Source organism: Daucus carota, chromosome 8 (assembly GCF_001625215.2).
Source record: "Daucus carota subsp. sativus chromosome 8, DH1 v3.0, whole genome shotgun sequence".
Taxonomy (NCBI): Eukaryota; Viridiplantae; Streptophyta; class Magnoliopsida; order Apiales; family Apiaceae; genus Daucus; species Daucus carota.
This window is the reverse complement of record NC_030388.2, coordinates 23,435,101-23,458,145: the sequence shown is the minus strand read 5'-3', so window position 1 is coordinate 23,458,145 and position 23,045 is coordinate 23,435,101. Positions and strand designations below refer to the sequence as shown.

At 33.1% G+C, this 23,045-nt stretch overlaps 3 protein-coding genes across 5 annotated transcripts; 2 read left to right on the top strand and 1 right to left on the bottom strand.

The window, feature by feature from the left end:
- Positions 1-2,282: 2,282 nt before the first annotated feature.
- LOC108199936 (large ribosomal subunit protein uL10) lies at positions 2,283-4,834 on the top strand. Its single transcript, XM_017367962.2, has 5 exons — positions 2,283-2,761; positions 2,895-2,963; positions 3,881-3,979; positions 4,064-4,456; positions 4,552-4,834. Exons 1-5 carry the CDS (start codon positions 2,504-2,506, stop codon positions 4,693-4,695), a joined length of 963 nt encoding a protein of 320 aa, XP_017223451.1. The 5' UTR covers positions 2,283-2,503; the 3' UTR covers positions 4,696-4,834.
- Positions 4,835-5,506: 672 nt separating this feature from the next.
- LOC108199820 (glycosylinositol phosphorylceramide mannosyl transferase 1) lies at positions 5,507-12,322 on the bottom strand. Of its 2 annotated transcripts, none has more exons than XM_017367809.2 (5): positions 11,930-12,322; positions 6,517-6,913; positions 6,177-6,340; positions 5,974-6,044; positions 5,507-5,800 (listed from the first exon to the last, which is right to left on the bottom strand). In XM_017367809.2, exons 1-5 carry the CDS (start codon positions 12,130-12,132, stop codon positions 5,640-5,642), a joined length of 996 nt encoding a protein of 331 aa, XP_017223298.1. In that variant the 5' UTR covers positions 12,133-12,322; the 3' UTR covers positions 5,507-5,639. The 2 variants fall into 2 exon arrangements, with proteins under 2 accessions (XP_017223298.1, XP_063939970.1); XM_064083900.1 differs by lacking the exon at positions 11,930-12,322 and adding an exon at positions 9,974-10,296.
- A 6,252-nt stretch (positions 12,323-18,574) lies between these two features.
- Positions 18,575-20,227, top strand: LOC108199529 (aquaporin PIP1-2). Of its 2 annotated transcripts, XR_010286279.1 has the most exons (5): positions 18,617-19,013; positions 19,104-19,402; positions 19,587-19,727; positions 19,815-20,068; positions 20,119-20,227. XR_010286279.1 is itself a non-coding variant. In XM_017367371.2 (4 exons), exons 1-4 carry the CDS (start codon positions 18,683-18,685, stop codon positions 19,905-19,907), a joined length of 864 nt encoding a protein of 287 aa, XP_017222860.1. In that variant the 5' UTR covers positions 18,575-18,682; the 3' UTR covers positions 19,908-20,227. The 2 variants fall into 2 exon arrangements, 1 of the variants encoding a protein (XP_017222860.1); XM_017367371.2 differs by having other exon boundaries at positions 18,575-19,013; positions 19,815-20,227.
- Positions 20,228-23,045: the final 2,818 nt, after the last annotated feature.

Here is a 23,045-nt window from a genome sequence, read left to right as displayed (position 1 = left end):
AGATAATTGATGATAACATTTACGAGAAGAAAGTGTGTGAATATACTCATGAAGAGGAAGATACAATGAACATCTCTACCAAAGTTGAAATGGTTTTCACAAGTGCATTTGCAGAAAAAAAATACAAACGAGTAAATAATTGTAAGTCCTCACGAGAAATGTGGAACAAACTTACGGACACCTATGAAGGTACCACCGATATTAAAGATTCTCGAATAGATACTCTAATCATGAAATCCGAGAACTTTAAACTCCAATAAGGAGAAAATATCATCACATGAAAACATGATTCACTCGTATTGTCGATGAACTAGCTCAACTTTGAAAGAACTATACTGAAGAATTTATGAGTTCTTAAATCCATACCTTCGATATGGAAAGTCAAACTTACAACAATCAGATAGATGTACAATCTTAATGATTATCATATCGATAACCTATTCAGACATCTTCGTGCTTACGGGGAAGATAATATTTCGGTTATCGTTATTCCAAAAGTGGAACACAAAATGAAGAATATGGCGCTCAAGGTCATATTACTCGATGATGATGACAATGATGAAGAGTTGAATGAAGAACTCAAAAATCTTAATTAATGTGAAATTGCTTTATTAACAAGACAACTTTGTCCTGTGCTCCAAAGCAAAGTGTAAAGATATGGAAAAGACTTTCTTAAATCAAACAATCAACAAAAAATATTCAATTTAAAGGAAGGCCGGATTACTCTCAAAATTACAATCCCAATTACAAGAGTAGTTTTCCTACTTCGGGCTACAACGAAGACAAAGAAATTCAAAATCCTACAACAATGCAAATAAAAACAACATCAATAACAAGTCAACTATACTCCTCCCAAGTCAAAAGAACCTATTCAAGAGAAGACACAAGATATTTGTTTTGAGTGCAAACAACCGGGTCCCTACAAGAGAGAATGTCCCAAACTATCCGAAGGATGTTTTCTCGTAGATGGAAATGGTTAGGATCTAAGTGAAGATCAAGAAGCCTTTGAAGCCAGTGAAGAGATTGACAACCTATGCTTAATTGTTACGGATGAGACATTTACATCTACTGAAGCATACACTAAGAAGCAATATGTAAGTGGTCCTTCACGTGTGTTAATCAGTAAGCATCTATTTAACATCTCTCGTTTAAATCTACTCTATATGTGCAAAGATGATTAATTGATTTGTTACTTGAGATAAATCATCGATTTTATGACTTCGATCAAAGATTCTTATCCATGTGGTTCGAACATGAAAAACTCAAAGATTAAGAGATGTTATCAAAAGAACTCTCTTGAAATTGAATAAGAGATGTTTCTAAATCCTAATCTTAAAATAAAAAGACGAAAAGTTTCAATTGAGAACACATAGACTAAAGGATGCAAATTTCAAACTCTTATCTCAAGTCAAGAATTAGATAAATCATAAAATTATAAGACTTATTTCTTGTATAAAAAAAAAGAAAATTTTAATATAGTGGTTCAAAAATTCACACATGATAATGAGATACTAAATAAGATGATATACTCAAAAAGTTTCTTTAAACCGTGAAGATTTGAGATATGATATAATATTAAAACTCAATTTAAACGAGTAAATACATGTGGAACCATGTAGTAGCATCAGTGTTGTGTAACAGTTAACTATGATTTTAATAATATTAATTAATATAATAATAAATTTTGGAACTGTATTTATTAACCATCGAGTATTTGCAAACTTAAATTCAACACATTAATCATATAAAGTTACAAATAAAAATAAATAAATTATATATGTGAGGTGAACATGTACCCAAAAATAAATTATATATAGATCAGATACATATATTTATTATAATTTTTAATCAATACCAATGAGTCTTAATTTCCAACAAAAGTTAATTGTTTGAAATATTTTGTTTTTCCTTATTAAAAGGTTGGACTTTTTGAAACATGTTTTTGTCTTTCTTTATTAGAAAACTGTATACCTATGAAACATGTTCTCTAGATTTTCAAATCTTTTCATATAAAATGAACTCTATAAAGAAAATAGAAAATTTAAAAACAAAAATCCGAAAAATTTCTAGTAACAAACAGCTTTCTCAGGAAAAAAGAAAAAGAGAGAGATCACCAAGTCCCTGTAACTCTGTAAGCCCATTATCTTTTATGCCCCAAGATAATTACGTTGGTCAATACAACCTGCAAAGCCCACCCATCAAAATCATCCTAGCCATCCAAGTCAGTAAATCCTGGCCGTCCAATTTAGGTCACCCTCCTCTCTTTGATATAAAATCCACACACACACACAAATCAAACTAGGGTTTTTACACAAGTCCCAAAGCTACCACACACCTTCAAAACTGAATAGAAGAGGTTAAAGCGACGGCGTTTTAGCAGTCCGCCTTGAGAAGCCCTAGCTTTTTCTTGGCCCTCATTTTGTTAATATCTCTTCAATTCACGTAAAGGGTTTGTAGATTACACATAGATAAAACTAAATTTAATCGAAAAAAGTAGAATTTAATGGCACCGAAAGCATCGAAGGCCGATAAGAAGATTGCTTATGACGCGAAGCTGTGTCAGCTTCTTGATGAGTACACGCAAATCTTGGTTGCTGCTGCGGATAATGTGGGGTCTAAGCAGCTTCAGAATATCAGAAAGGGATTGAGGGGTGACTCTGTTGTGCTGATGGGGAAGAATACTATGATGAAGAGGTCAGTGAGGATTCATGCCGAGAAAACTGGGAATGAGGCTTTTCTGAATATCATTCCGCTGCTTGTTGTAAGTGATTTTGGTTGGGTTTTTATTTGTGGGTTTGGTTGGTTTTGGGTTTTTTTGAGATGGGGTGTTGAGATTTTGTGTTGTTTATGTATATTTAATATTTAATTTGATGTGTTTTGTTTGTGTATATTAGGGGAATGTTGGACTGATCTTTACAAAGGGTGATTTGAAGGAAGTGAGTGAGGAGGTTGCTAAGTACAAGGTGAGTTGGAAAAAAGACTACTTTTGTAGTGTTATCCTTTGTTGGTTTTTTTTTATAATGAAAATGAGATTGTTTGTTTGTTGGATTGATTTTGAGAATGGATTGTTTAATTATGTTTTAGAGTTGTAATGCTCTGTGTTTTGATTTTTTTTTAATTGGGAATTGTGGTGAAAATTTTGTTTGGATGTTTGAGTTGTGTGCTTTGAATAGTTTTATGGCAGAGATAGAGAATTAGGTAGATACTGTATGGTAATGTATTGTAGATTTGTTGGGATGCTGATAGTCTAATCTTTTGTTTGAATTGCCTTGAAGAAAATTTCATCCCTTGACCATAAAACTTATGTGTCTCACTTTATGAATAAATACTGGGCAACTACTATTGCACCCATAATGTAAAAATATGCTACCACGAGACCATTCAATATACCCCTTTATTTCTACACTTCTGCAATATGTCTTCATGTTAGTTGACTTTTGTACCAGCATAAAAAAGCAGAGTGCCATGGTTGCCTTGAAACTTTTTTTGTAAATTTATATAATTATAAATCATACAGATTACTAAAAGATTGATTTCTGATTGTTGGAATGAGAGATTCTCAATAGATAGGGCGTTTTTTGTGTGGCTAATGAGTGTTCTTATTCTTTAAACTTTTGTATGTTGTTTGAAGTTCTCGGTGCTTTGTGAAAATGTAGTCTGCTTATATCTAATATACTTGGTGTTCATTTGAAGCCACCATTTGTGTGATTTATAATTGTCCTCTAAAGTTTTTATATTATGAATAAGTTAAAATTGTGGTGAAAGTCTAGTATATGGGCACTGTCCTTTTTTTTTTTTTGGTGAAAGCCTATTTTTGCTTGTGTTTGGAAAGTCTGCAATCATGATCATGTATGTAGTCTAACCATTTATAGTTTATCAGGTTGGAGCTCCTGCTCGTGTTGGTTTGGTTGCTCCTGTTGATGTTGTTGTGCCACCAGGGAACACTGGCCTTGACCCATCTCAGACATCTTTCTTCCAGGTGCTTGACTGTCTAGATGCGTGAAATTATCTTATTTTCTTTCTAGACGTTGGTTTCTTACTTTTCTGGTTATGTTGTTCCCAGGTCCTCAATATCCCAACTAAGATTAACAAGGGTACTGTTGAAATTATCACTCCAGTTGAGCTTATTAAGAAGGGTGACAAAGTGGGGTCTTCGGAGGCTGCTCTGCTTGCTAAGCTTGGTATCAGGCCCTTTTCTTATGGTCTTGTTGTCTTGTCTGTTTATGACAATGGAACAGTTTTCAGCCCTGAGGTGCTTGATATGACTGAAGACGATCTTGTTGCAAAGTTTGCTGTTGGTGTTTCTATGGTCACTTCCCTGTCACTAGCCTTGTCATACCCAACTCTTGCAGCTGCACCACATATGTTCATCAATGCCTACAAGAATGTGTTGGCAATTGCACTTGAGACTGAGTACTCATTCCCACAGGCCGACAAAGTAAAGGAGTATCTCGCGGTATATATCGTCTCTTGATGTTAAATTTTTGCCTCTGAGTTAGTATAGCTAGTTTTAACTTTTTGGTAATCAAATATGTGTGCTTTCATCTGCAGGATCCTAGTAAGTTTGTAGCTGCTGCTGCTCCAGCTGCAACTGCTGATTCTGGTGCTGCTCCTGCTGCGGCTGCTGCTGAAGAGAAGAAGGAAGAGCCTGCTGAGGAATCTGATGATGACATGGGTTTCAGCTTGTTTGATTAAGTTTGCGCTTGAATTTTTAAAACCAACTTTGATGTCTGGTGCTTTTTTACTGTTTCATGTTGAGACTTCTAAATCTCTAGATTTTTAGTTTTGCTCTAAAACGTTTGTAAGCTGGTTTAAGGATTTTGCAGACAGCTCAGATTCTCATGGTCTTCTAGGTTTTCATGAGTTTTTACACCTTAAGCCTTAGGTATTGAGTTTATATATTATGATATAAATAATTTACTCCATTGAAAATGATAAATAAAAATAGTTTATAAAAAAATAATTAATATTGCTTTAAAATGTTCGTATGTTTATTGGTTTAAGGATTTTGCAAACAGCCTAAATTCTCAAGGTTTTCTATGTTTTATGTATATTTGCACAGATATTGAGTTTATATATTATGTTATAGATAATATACTGAAAATGATAGATAAAATAGTTTATAATTATTTTTTATCAAAATATATATCGAGGGAAGTGACTCGCAACTAATCTGTAACAAAAAAAATTCCACAAGGGTCGGCCGCATGGAAGGAGTAAGCATGTCTTAAAAAAGCCGAATCAGACTCCATCACAAATCATTTAAAACTCTTCTTTATTATTTTTTAATTTTAATATTTTTATTAAATACCTAAATCCCTAATTCCAAATTTTGAAGCCCTAATTTATTTAGGGTGGATCATAAGAAATTTTTTACAATATATTCGTGTATAAAATAATTAATGTAATAAAATAATAATATGATCGTAAGTCTATAATACCCTTAACGCAATTATAACAGAGAAATATGGAAGAATTGCAAATTTGCAACAAGATAAGATCAGTATACAAAAGTCTAGATTACCTCTTTAACTTATAAATAAAAAGCATATTCTACAAAAGAAAACCCAGTCGAATAACTGTTTAATTATAATAGTTTTACAAAGAAGGCACATAAAACCAAAGTCAAATGACCGTCATCACCAAAACCAGGTTTCCCGGCTATCAACAGCTTTCACAGATGTTGATACCAGAGGCATATGGCCATACTCAGCAACGAATCTATTAACACACTGAGTCCTCTTTTCAGTGTGACCACTTATGCTACTGATTCCAGTTGAACCGATTTCATATATTTTACCTACAACAGATGTCAAATGTGATATAAGTGGACTAGTTGTCGATAATTGCATGCAGCCCAAGCAAAATTTCAGGACCATGTTTATTTTGAAGAGCATAACACAGTGGTATGCTTTAAACAGAGGTTTAATGGACTACAAAGTATGTTCCTTTTAGTCAAGAAGTTGCATTTACCTTTAACCCATATAGGGGGAGCACCAGTTGCATTTGCTACAAGGAAAGACATTGCAATATCCTCACAGTTCCTAATGTATCCATCAGAATAGCAGATATGAGGGTTTAATATATGTTGCAGACATACATATCAAGATAGATCGACACAAAAGAAAGATGAAATAACAGCATAAAAAAGCAGCATAAAAAAGCAGGAAAGAGACCTGTTCTTGGTGGTGTATTCTCTGATCGATGAGGGCATCTCATTGGTATACAAACTCAGATACTTTTTGTGAAAAAAGGCTGCCTTTGAGAGTACCATACTGTATCTACCCATCCACCAGACGGACCACCAGCCCCCATACATATACTGGTTCACGTTGCCTTTCTGCACAAAGTGGAGGATAGACAAAACGTTCCAGAGTTATAGTATTCAACACTTGTACAAGTTTATTCTCTATATTTTATTTGGGTCCGTAACCAAACAAAACAAAATCTAGCCAGGGTGACATTCATACTGATAGAGATGAAGAAATAATGTGGAGCTATATATCAAAAACTTACCGATTGATCAATCCAATGTATACGCGGTACAAACCCCACCATTGCATCGGGAGCACTTCGCCAAACACTGTAAGCCAGTTCTACTGAAGAACAAGGAAAGATAATGTCGTCATCAATAGAGAACACAGCATCCGCCTTCAAATCTTTAATTTCCTTGAATCTATTATTTAAACTGTCTTCCTTGTTGATATCAAACTTTAACTCAATTTGTCGGCCATTATTAGCTTTGGACTGAATAACAAGATTAAGAAATTTTACAAGTGAATCTGATGGAGCATCAGGTTCACTCCAGACTATATGTATTGAATCAAGCCCCGGGCATGATGTGTAATGAGAAATGGACTGCTTTAAAAGATCATTTCTTTTCCATGTGTTTATCAATAAAGCATAACCTTTTCTGCACAATACATCCGAATGATTAGAGAACAGCTAAACAGTGTGGTATTCACAGAATAAAAAGGAAAATACAATTAAAAAATAGTAGGCGCTTTTTGTGCTCACAGAAAGACACACAAGATAAACTAAACATGACAAGGTAGAAACATAGTATCTACAACCAAAAACAGGCATACTATATGCCTGATGGCTGCTTCCACTGTAATTATAGCAAAAAAAGTGGACCTTGTATAAGGCAACAAGGACCTTGTATTGAGTAATTGAGAGACAAGGCATCACCATATTAAAGACACATACAATAAAGAATGAAAAAGATTCATCATAAATGAAAAAATATTGCCCAAAACATATCATTTACCAAGTAAGATGAGACGAACATAAAATGTTAGAGATAAGTTATTAATATACAAATATATTAAAAAAGTTTAACATATAACACATAAACAAGGTAAGAAAATATCTATATTATAGAGCAACAGGAGAAATATACAAGTTAACAGAAGAAAAAAGAGTACAAAAGGGATATAATAAGAGGAGCCATGAGGTTTTAGATTGTAGCTTCATCTTCTTAAGTAAACTCTTTTTAGTTGCTGGTTTTTTTATTTTGCCTTGCATATTTCCTATTGCAAGTAATAGACAGAAAGTGAATTCATTCACAAAGACGCGATTAAGAAACTGCCTCAACAATCGCCTAATCAAGGGAAAGTGAAAAAGGTGATTGCTACTTTAGTGTCGCCTCACCTCCTTGAGTGAAGGCAAAAATCCCTTGCGTCCTATCCTCTCAATTAATTAACTGATTCATCGTCCTTTGATAACACCAAACCCACCAGATAAACTTCAAAAGTGAGTGGAAATATAATTTTCTACTAGTCTACCAGTATACTGATGTAGCTTAAATACCTTGCAGGATAATTATATGCAATTAGCAAGTCCACAACTCTATAAAGAAAATTAATCATTATTATTTTTTTAAAGTGTTCCTAAAGCCTAAAGGCATTCTTCAAACCATTCCAAACACGTGAACATAGCGAACAGAACTTGATACATCTAATTATACATACATACATACGTACATACATACATACATACATGCATGCATACATACATATATATGGATCATGTTTAAGAGAGAACCATTAGAGAGAGAACCCATAGAACCCTTACCTTATTTCCAGTATTAGTTAGGGTTCTGCAGCAGAACTTCACATGCAAAAAATGTCAATATCTATGTATTATATTTTAAAAGGGTTAATAATCAAGTGAGTCATCAAAGTGGGTTGGATATATCAAGTTGGTCACCGAACTCAAAACAGTCTCAAATTGGTCACTTAAGTCAGATACATGTATCACTAAATACGAGTTCAAGGAGTAAAAATATTATTCACAGAGTTTTACACATTATTCTTGAATGTTAGCACAACTAAGTACAAGGTTATGACTTATAGTATTTATCATAATGTACTTAAGATTTATCAAGTTTATTTACTATTTATTTTTAATTAAAACAAAAAAAATAACTATATAATAAAAAATAAATAAAAAAATAAACTTGATAAAATCTTATTATATTATCGTAAATACTAGAAGTTATAACCTCGTACTTAGTTGTGGTAAATTCAAGAATAATATGTAAAACACTATAAATAATATTTTTACTCCATGAGTTCATATTTAAAGATACCTCTAATTGACTTCAGTGACCAATTTGAGACGGTTTTGAGTTCAGTGACCAACTTGATATTTCGACTTCACTTTGGTGACTCACTTGATTATTAACCCTATTTTAAAATTATTTTTGAACACTCACAACGATGAAAAAACATGAAAAAAAACATGTATTTAGATTTATATCCTAAAAATCTACTTAAAATTTAGGGTTCTGCAGCAGAACCTTAGTGGTTCTCTGTATCTATTTTAAGGACCGGTTCTCTCTTGAGCGATATATATATATATATATATATATATATATATATATAGACCATCCATGCCACCTCCAAAAGGTATAAATGGTATTCTTGATATAAATCAGACGTTTTGCGATTAAGAGAAGTGCAAATTTTAAATTATTTGATGCAGGGACAACTTCTTGTCAGTGATTTAGGGGCAATATTGGTTCATGCCCAAAACCACTGATTACTTCAAAGTTCAAATACTCCTGTCAAAATCTGGTGAAGTTGATAAAAGCATTTTCTTTAGCAAATAATATTATGAGCTGTTGTTTGTAAAGTTCGGCTGAAAGATTAAACCTCATCCTAATTACAATAAGATACAATCGATAAACGACACTAGGCCCCAAAATGACTTGCTCCATTAATAAATCATACAGTAATTGTTACAAAGTTGAATCGTTATGTCATAGCAATAAAATTTAGCACTAACACTTCAAGGAACACAGTCTCTTTGTAAGCAAAACACGTATTGGTACCATTGTATGCATTTGTTTAAGCTTATCAGTATTTACAGGACTGGCAATTTTCCCAACTAAGAAGATCGATCAACATTAAAAGCTTTAAACACAATCCAAGATCATTACTCTCCAAACAAACTTTTCTTGATGAATTTTATATGTATGTCCAGCTCCAATTTTCCACTTTCTTATTGACCCCTTTTAAAAGTATTTAGACAAACAACACTATTTCAGCATAACCTCTTATCTCCAAAAAATTTAATCTCTTACCTCCTCCAATTTACTGTAAAATGACAGTAACTTCCCAAGTATGACATATTAATGATCACTAGTCACTACAGCACGAGAGACTCATTTTTGTAAGTAAAAGCAATTCAAAAATAATTATGTATATCCATAACATTTATTGATAAATAAGTACCAGACAACAGACTTCTTGATAAAAGGTAGACTTAATTATATATATGGACACTTATACACACAGATAAGCGGTGAGAACAGGAAATTAAACCATACAAGGAAATCAATCATGTAAACATCTACCAATTATTCAATTAGGACAACTAATTAAACAGCATCTAATTATTGAACCATCTTTCACAAACCTGTATAAAAAAAATATATATATTGGAAAATTACCAGTTAGTTACCTACCTAGAAGTAGAGCATCCACCAGGAGATTTGGTGTGAAAATGAATATTGTGATCCCATCCTAAATAAGATGGCGTACGATTTACCAGCACAAAAATCATCAGAAACGTTAAGCAAGAGAACAGAAACCGGATCCTTGCTGATCCAACAAAAGAAATCATGGCTAGCAAGAACCTCCGATCTGTCCGTCGATTGAGCATATTTGTCCCCGTCACTAATAAACTAAACCGACTTACAAATTATTTAGTGAAGACTGAAGATTCAATACTTCCGTTGTGAGTGTCTGGTACAGAGTGAATAAATAGCTTGTGCCCCCTTAGGTTTTCTGGCAATCAATTATAAATTGTAGTTATGACTTGTGACCGTTGGATCGAGATTTGTTACTGCCCCGACTGTGTTGTCGTTTTATACGTCATTGGACTAACTTTCCTCAACTTTGATTGGTTTCTTCTTTGGCTTTAAAGTTATTTGTTTTTGTATTTAATTGAGCTTTAATTTGCAATATTTTGAAGATATATGGTGGGATTTTAATACTCACCAAGTTATGTAGTAAGGAAGGAAAATTAAAAAAACCAATAAATACCCAATTTGCCCCCATTCAATCTGATTTCACCAAGCCCAGTATTTGGATTTTAAATTATTTTTATCAAACCCAGTTGAGTTTCAGTCCAAGTATGATATCTAGACAAACTGAACAAAAAACCGATTTTAAACCTGATATTAACTCAAACACGATGAAAACCCAATATCAAATATGAACAATTATGCCATTATATAATACATAAATACACACATGTGCTTGTGCTCAAAGTAAAACCTCACTTATTCCGGAAACTAAAATACCAATCTCAGCCACTTATTTTTTAAAATTCATATAAATGAGATACCAAGTACACAGACGTATAAAAGCAAAAGTGAAAATATCAAATATGCAAATGGAGAATCATTTATTTAATTACTACCAATTACTCCATTGGTGACACATCTTATATGAAAATAAAAGAGTTATTGACCGTTTCTAATACTTTCATCAAAGTCCACCCAATTGGGGACAAATTCCGAGCTGATACAATAAGTAGGTCTGAAAATAATCCTCATGCTAACTACCTTAGGTATGATCGAGAAACAACATCAGGCCTCAATGACTTGATCTAACTTGTAAGTTTTCATTAGTATCATATTAGGGAAGGCGGACTCTTCTAAACAGGGCACGACAATATTAGTATAGCCACACACCCTTTTCTTCGATCATAGTAGTTACTGAAGAACATTTTGCCAGCTGATAAGATTCATCAATATTGATGCTTGCCTTTTCCACACCGCAGATTCATCTATCCTCCGGCCAGTTATCCTAATGAATGTAGTAAATCTGACTGCTAAAGCTTATGTTGTTTTCAACTTAATTTAATGTGTAATACCATTCTCAAATTATGACATACGGATGTTTCAGACTAATCTTTAAAAGCACTCGTCTGTTTCCTACTCTCTTTCCCTTATAAGCTAGCATCAAATTCTTTTAAGCAAGCTACTAAATTTAGTTTCACCCGAAGAATGAGTCTGTAATACTCAATTAATATAAGAAATAAGTAGGTACATCCAAACACTTTTATCGATAGGAAGTTATTAGAAAACAGCATTCTTATCAACTAACTATGCAGGACACACACATTTTACATACAAACAAACAGATTAATAAGCATATACAACTACAAATCTACCGATTACTCAATTACGACAACTAATTAACCAGATATACAACACATTTCGATAAGTAATTACCGGACTTCTAACAACTAGCTACAGCACATTTTACATATACAAACAAATAGACAACTAATAAGTATATACAACTACAAATCTACAGATTACTCGATTAGGACAACGAATTAACCAATTACACAACTAAATTACAGAAAAATGTGCACAAATAATTGATTAATTAAGAAAAATTGAAGTCACCTAGAAGTAGAACCGGGAGATTCAGGAGCAAAAGAGCGATCTGTATCCCATCCCAAATACGACGGCGTTCGGTTCGCGAGCACGAAGAGCATCGCAACCGTAAAACAACCGAGAATCAGCCTCATCTTGATTGATCCAACGGCTGTGATCGCTAGTTGCCGGAACCTCTGTTCCGTCCGTCGATTTAGCATGCTCGTTCTCATTGAAATTAATCTGGACCGAGTTGACTCAGCGATTAGAGGTACTGAGTCAGTGGCGAGTCAACGAGTATTGCTGAGCGCGATGGAGAAGAGGGTTATTGTGATCTGTGAATGTCGTTAGTTTGTCGTGAAATTATCGTTATGACCGTTGGATCTGAGATGCGTTTGAATATTCATTGTTGCGAACGGTGTCGTTTTGGGTGTCGTTTTGCACCGGCTTTCTTGACCTTTGGGATTATTAAAGTCGTTGAATCCAACGTTCTTTCAAGCTGAGACTGTACAATTGTACTCATTCAAACTGTGTCAGGCCAATATTAACCAAACGTAAAACTAAACAAAACATCCCGTTTAGATTTTGATACGAAGATTAGGACATGCGCAAATCATTCCTTTATGCTAAAATAATTTTCGTAAAAACTCTCGGTTTAATACATGACAAAATATAATAAATGACAAATATACATGATATAAGTATATATACACATATATAAAATACTTTAAAGCAGTAAAATTGTACAACATATCCATTACATATCACTAAGATTTAGATTCAACTGCTTTTGTATGTTGTTTATTCAAAATATACTCTATGTTGTTGTTATAGAGTCTTATCTAAAAGTAATACCACTTGTGAGATCGAAGGTATCCATGTTTAGTTGATCATTTCATGTACATTCCGTTCCACCCTTTCTTCCCCAACTGATATGTTGTCAACCCTCCCAATTAAAGTTATTATCAGTCTTCGTCGAACACGCCCGTACCACCTTAATCGATCCTCATTTTCTTGAAAATTGATTCCACATTCAACGCTCATTTGAAAACATCATTTGATATGTGATCCATCATTGTGCGCACGGATGTATTTAGAGGGGGGCAGTGGGGGTACTTGCCCCCACTGACCTTCATAATAGATACATATTTCTACTACCATTTTTAGCAAATTGTTTATTTGCCTCCATGGTTGAGGTGTTTTATGTTATCCGGAGATACAAGTTTGATTCCTTCTGGTACTTTATCATACAATCCACGTGTGATAGCTTTTCATATTCTTGCCTTAATACGATGCATGACATCTTTAATAATATCCTCGTTATTCTGTGCGACATCTCTCATGTACAAAACCTTTAGCAACTCAACTTTTTGTTTAATTTTGTTTCACAAATTTAACATCTCATGCTATTTTGTTAAAAATATACATACATTTTAACTAATGCAATTGATTATAAATTATCAGTAAGTGATCAGTATAAGTTTAGCACTCTCTCCATCCCATTTTTTGTGAATTAGTTTAACTGACACATTTTTTAATATCTAGTATTTGACTTCACTTGGGATAAATATCAAATGATATATTGGAGGTTAAGAAAGTATAATATATGAATATATGATTATAATAATCTTAATAATCTATTAATGTAAGGTTTATTCTTTTTTGGCCAAACAATAAAAACGATTTATATAAAATGAGATGGACGGAATAAGTATTTTGAAAATATGACTTACAGATTATTTAATTGTTTTAATAATTTTACTTAGAATGTTACTAGAAGTAGAAGTCGCACATGCGGTGATGTTTGGTTCGGTTTAAAAAAGCTTATCTTTTCAACTTATAAACGAGAAACAATTTAGTTGTATTGTTTGTGTAAAGAACTAATAAGTCAACTTCCGATTTATAAGTTAAAATAGGAGAAGTTAAAAATTTTAACTTTTTTAATGCCTTATTAAAATTTTAAAATATTATTTTACAAAATATAAAGGACCACTTTAAAAGATAATTTGTAATATTTTATTATTACTAATAATTTTTACACCCAATAAGTTGTAAATTTTATAAAAAAATCCAAACACAAAAATTAAAAAAATATTTTATTACGACAAATTTTTAAGAGATTGTTTGGTTCGTGGGATGACATGTGGTTGGAACGAAGAATATGATTAAATATATATGGATATGGATTTGAGAAATGATATGTAATATCACGTGTCTGATTGATTGTTGAAATACATATGTTCAATTTTAAAAAATAAGTTATTATTTTAATTAATTAAATTATTAACAAAATTGTTATTATTATAAATATATTTTTGGAACATTGATTTAATTTTGTATTGAATATTATTTAATTATTTAAATAAAGATGAAAATTCAAAAAATCAAGTTGATCTCCAAACCTCATTCTTAACCTCACCTGTTGTCATGGATAAGCCCAGTATGCTGTTAAATGGACCGCTGGTCCAATCAACCCGGCCACAATTCTCACTGGGGCTCTCCACATTTTTAAAGGTCTGGTGCGACGTGTATGCCTATAAACATATTTTTAGGGATGGGCATCGGGACCCTTCGGGTCGGGGATTGTTATACCCGGCCCCGATCCCCGAATCCAAACTCAATCCACATCCCCGGCCCGATCCTCATCCCCGGCCCGATCGGGATTTGGGGATACCCGTGGTGATCCGGGGATTTTTACTTTAAGCTAAAATTTCTATTTAAATACTTAAATTCATAATTACGATTAGTTTCTAATATGTCTAATTAATACCTAATTATTCTAATAAACAGATCTTCAATGATTTAATTATGACCTTTTTCGTTTTAAGACTTATATTAATGGAAATAAATATTAAAATTTATTTAATAAATTTAATTATATTAAAGAGGTATATAAACATGTTAATAAATGATTATAAACATGTGAAAATTCATGACTGAAGTTGACCTAAAGAGGTATATAAACATGTTGATAAATGATTATAATATATATGTATATAATATATAATATATAATATATAATATAATAATCGGATCGGGGATCGGGTCGACAATCGGGGAAAATCAGGTCGGGGTTCGGGGATCGGGCCGGGGAAATGTGAAAAACCGTACCCGATCCCCGATTTTTTTTCAAAGTCATCCACGTTCCCCGGCCCGTACCCGAAAAAATCCCCGAATCCCCGCACCATTCGGTGCGGGGATCGGGTCGGGATCGGGCGGATCGGGATTAATGCCCATCCTACATATTTTCGAACACCTATAAGTAAAATTTCTAAGAGAAAGTTAGGTGTTAGTTTTTGAGGACATAAATCCATGAATTTCTGAAAGGAAGAGTAGGTGTTAGTTTTTTAAGGTCATGACAAATCCATTCATTCATTTTAACATAATTTTTAAAATGTCACCTTTTTATTTTTTATAATTTTTCGATGGATGAAAGTGAAATTATAATTTTAACATCATTATATTGATTTAATTTCTTTATAAACACCATTTCATATATAAAAATAAGAGGCAAGATGAAACAATTTTTTTACTCTTCACCACATCGGTGCAACATATTAATAACAATATGATGATAATAATTAATACCACCTTCACTTCTATGAGATCGGAAGTTCGAGTTTGTAAAATATAAAACAATCGCGTTAGTGTTTTAATCGCATAAAAGAAAATAAAATATAGGTTCAAAATGAGCCAAAAGGTACTAACTCAACTCAATTCATGTCCTTTTACGAGTGGGCTCGATATAAGTATGCATGGTTTAAAAAGTCGAAATCAGGTTGGAATTATGTGAACATTAATAATAAAAAGGTATGGCCTGGAATGAGTTGGCGGTTGCTTATCGAATTTACAATTGAGAATGTTCGAGATGTAGCATCACTTTAACATGTGCTCAATTATTAATCCGTTGATTATCCCTGTTTTTATTTGTATTTTTAATTTAAGCCGGCTTATCTATATTATCCTCAACTTAGTATGACATATATATTCTTTTTGTTTAAACATCTTGCGAGTATCATCGATTAATATGAGAGTTAAAATAACCTATGCACACTATATAAATATTATGTTGGATGAATTATTTACATTATCGTTTTTTGATAATTAATTGATGACAGTGACAACATATATGAAGGGTCGTGAACATGTGGTCCAATCAAAAATTTTGATATCGTGAGTTAATAAAAACATTTAATATATGACAAGAAAAAACATTTAATAGAATTATTAAGGTTTGGCTTGGGTTGTGACAAGCCGCCAACTATGCATACGTTAATCATGGATTAGGAATAGCTAGATTAGCAACAAAAAAAAAAAGTTATGCATGATGAATAAGTTACATTCGTAGCATGCATAATCAATAAACTAGGGTGGTCCTGAAGATTGTATATCCCATATACTTTGGCACCAATAGAAGTAGTAGTTGCTAGATAAAATTGTACTAAAAAATTTTATATCCTTCGCATCTTATTTTGTTTGCAAAATTTATCCTTCACACCACTGTGGCAAGTATATTGAAGTTCTTGGATCTTCAAAGAGTATCATTTAAGTATTTCTTCAATTCACACTTAGAAAAACATAAGAGTGATACTAATCATATACAGTTAACTATTTGTGTATGATTAAACTTGACATTATAGGAGTCATACATGTTTTAAGATAGTGACTAGAACCAAAAGCTAGGTTAAAAAGTTTACTACAAATATTTTGTTCATGAAGTTTAGTAAGAATATTTCATATAACATCTAGTTATTTTAAATTTTTACTGGAAAATTACATTCTATCTCTAAATAATTTCAATTTATGATATCACGGCTTCACATTGTCAATAGAACCGGACGACGAGAGATGATTTGAGCTGTGTCGTGCTAGTTCAAACCCGGATCGCCGTGTTCGTTACGCCCAGACACAGTACTGCTCATAATCAGACTGTGTTATTATGTCACGAAACAATAACATGTTACCGGCACGACGAGTCGGATGGGAAAGGGGCATGTTTGGGAAAGTGTTCCTAATTTGTTTAAATTAGGTGTTTATACCTAAATATAATAGAAATACTGATTTATAAATTTCAAGGCATCCCAAAAATATTATTATATCGTTTTTTTATATTAAACACCGTAATTCCAGTTTGGGAATTGAGATATCATATAAGACATCTCTTAAACTTATTTTGAGAGGTAGAGAAAAATATTAAAAAAGAGAAATCTGCAAAAATACCGTGACCCTGCTCTGGGTCGTGGTTCACAATTTCGTTGTTTCGATTCCGAACGGGTTCGTTAGCTACTGCAATTCGTGTCAAATTTAACCGGTCACGATTTAGTCTGATTTTATCGATGTTCAAGCGCCATATGTGTCGACTTAGTTTTGTTGCCCCAAAATATTTATACCTGAAACGTACAAGTCTATAGCTTAGGTCTGTAACCTAGACTCCAGAGTCTATACTCACAGTAAAGAAGTTCTCGAGTAAAGACATGCAATTGAAATATTTTCTGTACAGTTCTCTGCTGGTGAGTTGTATGTGAAACTTGTACTGATCCATTAATCCATACCCAGTTCGCCACGTGTTCCAATCATGTCATCCAGCCCGACTTTACTAACCGGCCTGGCCCACCATCCCACCATCTTTCCTATTTGTTTTTCGAATGGGCGGTGTGGCAATCAACTTCAGCCCCAAAATATATTGTGGACCTGTTTTCGACACGTCATTTTTACATTATTGCCAAGCAATAACAAATGCAAAAATGTTAGTGTAACGTCGGTTTCACTTACTCTGGCAGGGGCATTTACGTCCAAAAATCACAGAGGTCGGTAATACTTTTTTCAGTCAATTGTTAAGTATTTTTTACTAAACATTTACAAGTCGTCCTCAAATATTAAATTAAGCAAGTCTATAAATTCTTATCCATGCACCCATAGATAGAGCTTACAAGTTATATCTAGTTAAAGAATACGTTCAATTTTGTGAATTTGGTTGCGAACCTATTTGTAACTCGAATATGTGTATCTCGAATTTGTAAACTAATACGACAATAATTAAGAATAATGATTGATTATCTAAAAATCAGAATATAACTGTATTATTTGGTAAAAGAAAAAAAACTTAAACCCTTGCAGAAAAAGCCAGAAGTAAAGAATTTTGGAACAATGCGACCAGTACAATTTAGTATATATTAATTAAATCAACAATATTATCCAAGACTGTGACAAAAAAAAAATATTATCCAAGACTACTATTAGAGCACAAAATTAATAACGTATTTCTTGTCACGCACACTCTGAAAATTATAATTAAAATAGTTACTAATTTGTACATAAAATTTAAATCTGTGTCAAAACAATATTATCCAATATTATTAACACATATACGAGCAATACATATATTGTCGTTAATTCTTTATTAATCCAACAATTATCGTTAAATAGTGTATTAAAAGCAATTTCATCCAAAATTATTCAGATAAATATTCTCATTATCCTTGATTAAGCCGACCGTTAAATAACATAAAAGCAATGATGATTGATCAACCTAACTCATTATTCAAACGGTAGCATTTTAGGTCATTTTCATTTTTCCTACCTCTCTAACAGGACAAGATGCCAACACATCACCGGGCCCCCCTACCCCACCAATCCGCCTCTTTACACTAGCTACATGTGTTACTACAGCAAACATCTCGTACGTACGTGTATATATAACCACCCACTTCACCTCACTCAAACAGAACACACCACTTCCCAAACCAAAAAAACACACACAATTAAAAATATTGTCCGAAAAAAATGGAGGGCAAGGAAGAAGATGTGAGACTCGGAGCCAACAAGTTCAACGAGAGGCAGCCGATCGGAACGGCGGCTCAGACCCAAGACAAGGACTACAAGGAGCCACCTCCCTCGCCGCTCTTCGAGGCGGCTGAGCTCAGCTCATGGTCTTTTTACCGAGCTGGCATAGCTGAGTTTATTGCAACCTTTTTGTTTCTGTACATCACGGTTTTGACTGTCATGGGCGTTTCCAAAGCTCCCAACAAGTGCGCTTCTGTCGGGATCCAAGGAATTGCGTGGGCTTTCGGTGGCATGATTTTTGCTCTTGTTTACTGCACTGCCGGTATCTCAGGTAAAAATCGAGACATGTTCCGCTACAAATTATCTTAAAATTTTGGAATATGTTACGGGTATTGAAATGAACTGTTACGGGTTTATGTAGGTGGGCATATTAATCCTGCGGTGACCTTTGGATTGTTTCTGGCGAGGAAGTTGACTTTGACCAGGGCTGTGTACTACATGGTGATGCAGTGCTTGGGTGCGATCTGCGGGGCTGGAGTGGTTAAAGGGTTCGAGGGGAAGAGAGTGTTTACTGATAAGGGTGGTGGTGCTAATGTTGTGGCTCATGGCTACACCAAAGGTGATGGTCTCGGTGCCGAGATTGTCGGAACTTTCGTGCTTGTTTACACCGTCTTCTCCGCCACTGATGCCAAGCGTAGCGCCAGAGACTCTCACGTCCCTGTAAGCTTCTAAATTTTTGTTCCTAATTTTTTTAGAGTATTTCTATGTTTAGTAATAATTCACTGCTAGTAGGACTTAATCGGACTAGTCACAAGTTAATTAAATTTACGGGAATCAGACTTAATTGGATTAGTTATAAATTTAATTAAATTCATACTAATCGGACTTAATGTTGTGTGATCAGATCTTGGCACCGTTGCCTATAGGATTCGCGGTGTTCTTGGTACACTTGGCCACAATTCCCATCACCGGAACAGGAATCAACCCCGCCAGGAGTTTGGGCGCGGCCATCATCTATAACCAGGACCAAGCATGGCATGATCACGTAATTAAAATCTCGAAAACTTTAATCAACCATTTTTTTTTACTTATCACTAATTCGTCGACACTAATAACGTTTATTTGGTGGCAGTGGATCTACTGGGTAGGACCATTCATCGGAGCAGCACTTGCGGCATTGTACCACGTCGTCGTGATCAGGGCAATTCCATTCAAGTCCAAGTGATTAACGAAATAATCTCATCCTTAATTAAGTTTATTCATAAGTTTGTATCTCCTTTGTGTTTGTGTATTTGTGTTTGTACCTATTTGGAAGTTGATTAGTGTGTGGAGGACCATGTGAGCAAAGAAAGTGATGTGCATGTTATGTGTAACATGGTCCTTATGGCCAGGAGAAGAGAACACATTGATGATGTTTATGAGGTTTTGGGACCAAGCCCAGAAAAGAAGAAGATAGAATCAGTGTTGTTATCATTGTAGTTGTTTGTGTGGTGGATATTGCAACTCAGGAATTTTATCACAAATAATGCAAGTTTACCTAAGCCATACCTGCTCTCTATTTCTTTATATTATCTTGAAGTTTTTTCTATCTGCTTGCATTTTGGTGGACCTTTTGGGTCTTTATTTTATTCTACAGGCTTTACAGCTGGTCTGCATCATGCAATATTTGAAAAATCTGAAACCAGGACCCATATAATAATGGATTCTGGAACTCATAATGTTATCATTGAACTTAATAATTTTGCTTTAAAATTGAATATTCCATCTGCTGGGGGCTGTAGGGGTGATCACGGTCGGGTTTAAACCGTAAAATCCGCATAAACCAACCCGATATTAATCCGATCCAAACCGAAACCGAAATGAGGTTTACTGTTTTGGTTTGACTAATTTCAAAATCCGTGGTTTGTGAGTTGGTTTCGGTTTTATATTAAACCAACCCGTTATAAAACCGAACCGCATATTTATATATATACAATATAAATATTTAATATTATATATCTACAAAATATTAATTTTATATTATATAAATATATTAATTTTTTTAGTTTATACTTGCTGGGTTGTTGTTTAGTTACTTTCCTTATCAATATCAACTACAAATCTTAGTAATCCACGGCTTCGATTCAAGTTTATGCATTTTATTAGACTGAAGTTTGTATTTTAATTTAACTATATGAAATTGTGTAAATGGAGACAAAATGATACTCTATTTTCTAGTAGTATTCATAAATCCTTATCTCTGATTATGAGCCTTATTCATAAACCGATCAATCCGTTTAACCGAACCATCAAAAACCGCACCGCTTGGTCCGTGTTAATCGGTTTGCGGATCACGGGTTAGTTTGAGATGTTAAAAAACCGCTAATATATGGTTTGATTCCGTGTCTACCTCTAACCCGAACCAAACCGGACCGCGATCACCCCTATGGGGCTGGGACTGATGCTACCTACAGAACTGGGAAGAGAATTCAACTGACGCTAAGTAGATACTCCCTCCGTCCCTTTGATATGTATACGTTTGGATTCGACACGGAGATTAAGAAAAATGTATAAAGTAACATAAAGTAAGAGGAAAGAGAAAGAAAAGTGAGTAAATTGGTGGGACCCATCAATATATAATTGATAGCTTTGTAAAAGTGGATAAAAGTAGTGGGTGATTGAGATTTTTATATTATAAAAGGTTACCACTTTGGGAAGGTTTTGAAATGTATACAATTAAATGGGACATTCAAAAAAGGAAAGTGCATAGAAATTAGAGGGACAGAAGGAGTAAAAGATTGTTTGGGTAATTAGCAAAGAGAAAAAAAAAAGATTGTTTGGGTATATACATGGGGTGGCATGACTAAGTTTAGAATAATTAATTATTATTTAAAACAAAAAAATTGATTATAAGTGATAATGTGATTTATAAGTTATAAATTATTAACATGTTTAAATACTTCAACTATAAGTAATTTAAGTGTTTGATGGTTATAGTGCTGCAAGTTTAATCTAGCTTGTAACTTCTTTAATTTTTTTTGCCCTGCGAGGTTGAGATCCTATCTCTTTAAATTTTTTTTACTTATCCTAGTTCCAGCACGTAGTTAGAAAAGTAGAGTTGAACAAATCCCTTGAAAATTCCCAACAGATTGAGCAAGGGAAGTAAAAGTTTCTGCACAAAAATCCTTTAACTTTTACTGCACAGGGACCGTGACAAAATTTAAACTATGTGACAAATATGATTTTTATACAAGAACAACATCAAAAAATTTAGAGTAAAATACAAAGTGTGTACCTGAAGTATGCTTGTTGTGCACTTTGTGTATCTCAACTATCTATTTAACATTTTGTGTACCTAAACTATGTGAATGGGTGCAATCTGTGTACAGGTGCTAACTTCTGTTAGCTCCGTTAGTAATAACTTAAAGGACATTGGGTTTTCTCGTCTTTTCACGTTGCATTTTGGACATCAAGGTATATATGATCTTGTTTGGAAATCTTTGGGGACGCCTTTTAGTTCGTGCCTGGATGTACTTGTTAATCAAAATATTTTAAAATATAATTATATTATGAAGATTAGATTATGTTACACTAATACTATTACTTACTCCCTCTGTCTCATTTAATTCTATATGCTCGACACGCACTTCAATACCCTTATTAAATATAGTTCTATAACTTATTTTTAAATTTTTTTTTCTGAATAAAAATATAACATTCAAACTTTTATTTAGAAAAGAAAATTCTTAAAAATAAGTTAAAGAACTATATTTTAGAGGAGTATTAAAGTTCGTGCCGCATCCTCATTCCCCAATGTATATAACTCAGGGGACGGAGGGAGTAGTAATAAAAATAATATTTTAAATAACTAATAAACGTGTTTAAATTGATATATTGTTCATAAGTGTGTTCAATAAATTTTTTATTTAACATGTTTGAACAAATTCTTAATAGTTGAGTCTGTTAAAATACAATAGCTTTTATGTAATTTTTAATAGCCTTTTTTAATTCTTAATAGTAATTTTTTAGTTTAAGATTTTCTTCATAATTTAAATAATAATTATTTATATTATTACCATTTATAATTTTATGTGTGTTAGACGTCTTAAACAATATACGAGATAATAAATGAGATTCAGAATTATAACATTTTTTTTAGTTAATTGCATATGTATATAAATCTAAGTTAAGAATATTAAACAATAATTAAAGTGTATAAAGGGTTATAAGAATTATTTTATAAATTTGATTATTTTTAAAATATATGAACTAATTAAATTTTCAACCAAATAATTAATATTATTTTTCATCATTAGGGAAATATAAAATTAAATAAAATTTTAATGTGAAATTGATTCTAAAAGTTGTTTATTAATTTATTATA